This window comes from Otolemur garnettii, unplaced genomic scaffold, assembly GCF_000181295.1.
Source record: "Otolemur garnettii isolate 467f Iridium unplaced genomic scaffold, OtoGar3 scaffold00106, whole genome shotgun sequence".
NCBI lineage: Eukaryota > Metazoa > Chordata > Mammalia > Primates > Galagidae > Otolemur > Otolemur garnettii.
The window spans coordinates 2,033,433-2,040,218 of record NW_003852501.1 but is presented as its reverse complement, the minus strand read 5'-3'; the positions used below and the strand labels follow the sequence as shown (position 1 = coordinate 2,040,218).

The following is a 6,786-nucleotide window of genomic DNA, read 5'->3' as shown; positions in this document are numbered from 1 at the left end:
CCTGGCCAAAAACTGCAAAAAAAAAAAAAGAAAAATTTAGATCCTTAAGCCAGGTATGGTGGCTCACGCCTGTAATTCCAGCACTCTGGGAGGCCAAGGCAGGTGGATTGCCTGAGCTCATAGATTTGAGATCAGTCTGAGCCAGAGAGAGACCCCACCTCCAAAAAAAATAGCTGAGTATTGTGGCAGGTGCCTGTAGTCCCAGCTACTTAGGAGGCTGAAGCAAGAGAGCTTGAGCCCAAGAGTTTGAGGCTACTGTGAGCTATGACACCACAGCACTCTGCCACGGGTGACAGTGAGACTCTGTCTCAAAACAAAACAAAAAAAATGTAGATCTTTAATTTTCATTAGTGTTTCTCAAATTTCAAACTAGTAGTCTCCTTTCATAGAGAAAAAAATAATCCACAATACCTCAGGGTTAACAATATATTTTTATTTTCCCATATTTGTACCAATTTAAAAATAGGTATATATTCTTATGCTTATAGTTCTCAAACAACAATAAAAGCTAAAACATTTATAATTTAAATTACAAGAACAGAACCAATAAAATATATAACAAATGATCCTATATTATGCAAATTAAAAGAAAAATGTATTGTTCAAAAGAAATAAATCATAAATACTTGTTTTAATGGCAAAAAGCTATAGTTTCAGATCCTGTTTCAATGTTTTTATTATTTAATAATTTTGAGAATGCTTGTTCGCAAAAATATCTTACTCAAATTGGTACTGATAAAAAAAAATTAAAGTTTTCTTTCCTCTTATAAGGTAATTAGAACAGAGTATTTTTTTTTATCAAGATAGACTCTTACTATGTTGCCCTTGGTAGAGGGCCATTGTGTCACAGCTCACAGCAACCTCAAACTCTTGGGCTTAAGTGATTCTCTTGCCTCTTAAGCCTCCCAAGTAGCCAGGTCTACAGGCACCCGGCACAACGCCTGGCTATTTTCTCGTTGCTGTCATCATTGTTGTTTAGCTGGCCTGGGCTGGGTTTGAACCTGCCAGCCTCGGTGCATGTGGCTGGCGCCATAACCACTGTGCTCCATGGCACTAAGCCTAGAACAGAGTATTAACCAAATTTGTCAAATGGCAGTTCTCTTTCTTTTCTTTTTCTTTTTTTTTTTTGAGACAGAGCCTCAAGCTGTCACCCTAGGTAGAGTGCCATTGTATCACAGAGCTCACAGCAACCTCCAACTCTTGGGCTTAAGTGATTCTCTTGCTTCAGCCTCCCAAGTAGCTGGGATTACAGGCACCTACCACAATGCCCGGCTATTTTTTGGTTGTAGTTGTCATTGTTGTTTGGCAGGCCCGGGCTGGATTCAAACCCGCAAGCTTCTGGTGTATGTGGCTGGCGCCTTAGCTGCTTGAGCTATAGGCGCCAAGCCAAATGGTAGTTTTCAAATGCCAATTTTAAGAAGGTGTACTGGCTCAGCGCCTGTGGCTCAAGTGGTTAAGGTGCCAATCATATATACCTGAGGTGGCAGGTTTAAATCCAGCCCGGGCCGCCAAACAATGACAAATGCAAGCAAAAAATAGCCCAATATCCGGGCATTGTGGCGGGCGCCTGTAGTCCCAGCTACTTGGGAGGCTGAGGCAGGAGACTCGCTTGAGCCCAGGAGTTGGAGGTTGCTGTGAGCTGTGATGCCACAGCACTCTACCCAGGGTGACAGCTTAAGGCTCTGTCTCAGGGAAAAAAAAAAAAAAAAGAAGGCATACTATATTTATAGGCAGGGAAAATTAATAATTGCCTTTATTAAAAATATGCATTAATGACTATTAAATCCAATTAGTTTTAGATTTGGAATAAAAATATGCTTTGCTATTTATTTGCTATTATACTTATTGCTAATGATCTGTTTCAAGTTACTCTGCCTTTTAACACATTAGTTATTGACTATTATGGTACATATTTTTTTCTGAGGTATTTAAGACCCCAAACCAAATCAAGTATATTATGTGTACAACAACAGCACACCATCATTTTTCTCATCTTCACATAATCTGTGTTCTGCAGCTTTAACAGTTTTAATTTTTTTCAGATCAGATTTTAATTTTGAATACTTAACACTATTATTGATGTGCATTTCACTTTCTTCATGTTTACTAAGAATATGTGATAAATGCTGCCAATCTCTGCACCCATGCTCATTTTTCAGTTGATTTTTTCCTTCCCCAAAGAGCTTACAATGTAGACAAAACACAGAATCTTTTGAGGTTGAATAAAGTAACCAGGATCTAATGGTTTTTTCACCATTTGGAAGAATGCGTGTATAATAAGTTTCTGAAAACTTCCTCCCTGTATTGTCTTTGGGAAAGTTAAAATTTCTTACTTGAGGTGGATCGTTTTCAACAAGAGTGTCACGCTGTTTAGTATCCAAAACTCGGGGCCATGTACCTGGATCTGCAGAAAGCACAATTGGTATAACAGAGTCTTCTGATCTTTTCGCTTCCAGTTGCTCTTGAAATTTATCAGCTATGGTTGACATGGAACAAGGTGATAAACTCATGTTCTCTTTGATCAGTAATGTATCTGTACTACATTCTGTAGAAATCTGTAGCTCTGAAGTCTTTCCCTTTTTTTCTGGTAGTCCCTCTATTTTTTCTAAAAGTGTACCTGACCATCCATATAATTGTCTTTCATTTTCTTCTCTAACAGCATTTCTTTTTCTATTTTCTGATGGTGATAATTTCTCTGATTGTGTTTCCATCATCTGGGGAAAAATAGGATAAATTACAATTTTATTTTAGGATTGTTAAAATTTTTTTTTTTCTTTTTGCAGTTTTTGGTCAGGGCCGGGTTTGAACCCGCCACCTCTGGTATATGGGGCTGGTGCCCTACTCCTTTGAGCCACAGGCGCCAACCCGGATTGTTAAAATTAAAAAAAAATCATTTATATATAAATCCTCAATAAGTACATGAAAAGATGCTCATTAGCCATCAAAGACATGCAAATCAAGATGAGAATGACACACCACTTCACACCCACTAGGATGACTATAAGTAGATAATGACAACTGGTCTCATGACCCACAGGAACTGTATTAAAGACACATGGCCTTAGGAAGGTTGAGAACCACTGGTTTAGATAATGACAACTTTTGGCAAAGACTGGAACCTTTATAAGATGATGGTAGGAATGCAAAATAGTGTAGCTGCTTTGGAAAACCATTTGGCAGTTTCTAAAGTTTAAATATTATTACCATATGATACAGTAATTCCAGTCTACAGCATATACCTAAGATAAATTAAAATACATCTCCACACAAAAACTGAAACACAAATGTTAAAAAATTTTTTAAAAATGGGCAGAAGACATGAACAGACAAAACATAAGTAGATATGAGTCATGAAAAGGGAATATTAGTTATCAGGGAAATGGAAATTATGAGATCACAATGAGATCATTCCATGATTAGAATGGCTTAAATCAAAACAGACAACACCAAATTTTGAAATGACTGGAACTATCAAGTTCTTCGTAGGAATATAAAAATGGTACAGAAGGGCTCGGCGCCTATAGCTCAACTGGCTAAGGCGCCAGCCACGTACACCTAAGGTGGCGGGTTCGAATCCCCAGCCCGGACCCGCCAAACAACAATGACGGCTGCAACCAAAAAATAGGCGGGCGTTGTGGCGGGCGCCTGTGGTCCCAGCTACTTGGGAGGCGGAGGCAGGAGACTCGCTGGAGCCCAGGAGTTGGAGGTTGCTGTGAGCTGTAATGCCACGACACTCTGCCCAGGGGGACAGCTTGAGGCTCTGTCTCAAAAAAAAAAAAAAATGGTACAGAAGAAAAATTACTCTTGTAACTTCTGCAAACAATAAACATTTAAAACTTACAACAATCAATAAATTTCAATACTTGAGATCAGACAGCTCAATGACAGAATAAAAAAATGGAACTAACTGAGGTTCTAACATAAATGTGGTTAATGTAAGCTAACAGGGTCAAGGTACTGATTCTTCATCACTTAAGTCATTACAAACAATTACCTGTTTGTATTTGTTAACACAACTTTGGCAGCAAAATCTCTTCTGTTGGCCTTCAATCATCAGGATGTTGTTCCCAGTGCTTTTACTGGGCAAGTACTCCCCACACTGTTCACAGCAGTTCATTACTAGGCCATTTGCTATTCTGTACTTATTAAAGCAGTGGTTACTGCACAGTTTATGTGTTACATTATTTACGCTGACTTCATGGTGAATCTAAAAGACAAACCAGAATTTAATAATTAAAATAAGTGAACCACATTAGTACAGTAGGTAAAGAGATAACTAGTGTCTGTAACAGAAACAAAAGAACCCCTAAAGATATTTCAGTGAAAGATTTATTCAGGGAAAAGAAAAATTAAAAGCATGTTTCATTATTCTTTCATTTTTTTTTTTTGGTTCTAAAATCATTATTTCAATTTAGAAAATAAGAAAAATAAGACACATAGAGAAGCAATAAAATCAGTATTAACTTCCCAAAAGACACTTAAGAAAACAGAAAAACTGGTTTAAAAGACTGGGTTTTTTAGAGATAGGGTCTTATTCTATTCTCCTTGTTAGTCTTGCTACCAGTGATTTTGATATGATCTGCTAAAAAGAAATTAAATCAGGGGTGGCTCCTGTGGCTCAAGGAGTAGGGTGCCGGCCCCATATGCCAGAGGTGGTGGGTTCAAACCCAGCCCTGGCCAAAAAAAAAAAAAAAAAAAAGAAAAGAAATGAATCAGGCTAGGTATGGTATGGTGGCTCCCTGCCTGTAATCTTAGTACTCTAGGAGGCCAAGGTGGGAGGACTGCTTGAGTTCAAGAGTTCCGGATCAGCCCGAGCAAGAGTGAGACTTGTCTCTACTAAAAATTGAAAAATGAGCCAAGCGTCACTGGTGGGAGCCAGTCCCAGCTACTCAGGAAGCTAACGCAGTTCTCCTGAGTTTGGAGATTGCAGCAAGCTATGGTGAGTGCACTCCACCTGGGGAAGACAGAACAAGATTCTGTCTTAAAAAAGAAAAAAAAAAAAAAGAAATGGATGATCAATTTCTAGGCAGTATTATAAATAAAGGGGGTAGAATATTTGAGGGAGAGAGTAAGCAAATCAATATTATCTATATTCAAGACAGTGCTTGTATTACCTATAACTAAAATGGTTCTTACTATGGTAAATGAGATAAAACTGTGCCCTTTGATTGGCATGGCTCCAAGATAACCAACATCAAATTTAGTTACCAAGGACTTTGGAAATAGGACTGCCTGTATACATATTTCTTCCTCTTCTAGCAACTGGTAAGATTGCAATACCACTTAACTAATGTTTAACGAACAGTGAACATTCTTCCCACTTGTTCCATATATTCTTTTACCAGGATCTATTGCTTCCTTCATGTCCTAAAACTACATTTTTTTTTTTTTTTAGAGACAGAGTCTCACTCTGTTTCCCTTGGTAGAGTGCTATTGCATCACAACTCACAGCAACCTCCAGCTCTTGGGCTTAGGCGATTCTCTTGCCTCAGCCTCCCAAGCAGCTGGGACTACAGATGCCCGCCACAACGCCCGGCTATTTTTTGTTGTAGTTTGCCCGGGCCTGGATTTGAACTTGCTACCCTAGGTATATGGGGCCGGTGCCCTACTCACTAGCCACAGGCACCGCTCCTAAAACATTTTTTTGTTTTTGCAGTTTTTGGCTGGAGCTGGGTTTAAACCTGCCACCTCTGGTATATGGGGCAGGCGCCCTACTCCTTGAGCCAGAGGCACTGCCCCTAAAACTACATTTTTAATTAACATTGCTAAAAAGAACAAAATCCATCTTAAACAATCACTTTGTTTATAAGCACAACAAATTCCATAGAAACAGATGTGTATTTTATACACATGGAATATTTATTTAAAAACTAGTTCTAGCATATCTTTATTCTTCCTTTTCACTTCATGGTGTACATCTAGGATATGTGAACTACGTAGACGGCAGAGCATATAACACTTAAAAGTTAAAATTACCCCATTAGTCTAAATAATAACTTAGGTATACAAATCCAGACCTCTGTTAATTTATTACAGATTATACATCTTGATTTATTAAAAACTCCCTTTTTAAGATTCTGGTTGTCTTCACAGGGAGACAAACAAGATGTACTACAAAATTCTTGGAAGAATTTGCTTGTTTCCACCAGAGGAACAGTAGCCTCCTTTGCAGATACATTTCTGAAATACAAGGGACAGACACACAATTTAAGAATACTACATTTTAATAAAAGTCACATTTATTAACAATGATTGACATTTTTCATTTTCTTATGATTTAATCCTAGCAATCAACTATAATTTTTGGATGTAGCAAAATCCATCTATGGCTTCATTGCGAAGAGCTCTTAAATAGGGCGGTGCCTGTAGCTCAGTAGGCAGGGCACATACACTGAGGGTAGTGTGTTCCAGCCCAGCCAGGCCTGCGAAACAACAATGACAACTGCAACCAAAAAAATAGTCGGGCGTTGTGGTGGGCACCTATAGTCCCAGCTACTTGGGAGGCTGAGGCAAGAGGATCACTTAAGCCCAGGAGTTTGAGGTTGCTGTGAGCTATGACACCATGGCACTACCCTACCCAGGGTGACAGCTTGAGACTCCTATCAAAAAAAAAAAAAAAAAAAGAAAGAAAGAAAGAAAGAAATGGACTAGCTCAGCTCAGGAGTAGGTGAATTAAAAGAAAGAGTCAGAGTCTCATATGTTTCCCAGGCTGGCCTCTAACTCCTGGGCTCAAGTGATCCTTCTACTTCAGTTTCTCAAGTACCTGGGACTATAGGTATATGCCCC

General features: G+C 38.8%; 1 protein-coding gene across 7 annotated transcripts in view; it reads right to left on the bottom strand.

Moving 5' to 3' along the window:
- Positions 1-1,696: 1,696 nt before the first annotated feature.
- ZMYM5 (zinc finger MYM-type containing 5) overlaps positions 1,697-6,786 on the bottom strand; it is a 30,800-nt gene continuing 25,710 nt past the window's right edge. For 6 of the 7 annotated variants that reach the window (XM_023517254.1, XM_023517256.1, XM_003796692.3 and 3 more), the window contains 3 exons: positions 6,018-6,180; positions 3,995-4,207; positions 1,697-2,714 (listed from right to left, as the gene is read on the bottom strand). In XM_023517254.1, the coding sequence (XP_023373022.1) occupies positions 1,956-2,714; positions 3,995-4,207; positions 6,018-6,180 (1,135 nt within the window). In that variant the 3' untranslated portion in view covers positions 1,697-1,955. The remainder of the gene's footprint in view (positions 2,715-3,994; positions 4,208-6,017; positions 6,181-6,786) is intronic. The other variant, XR_002775002.1, reaches the window with a different exon arrangement.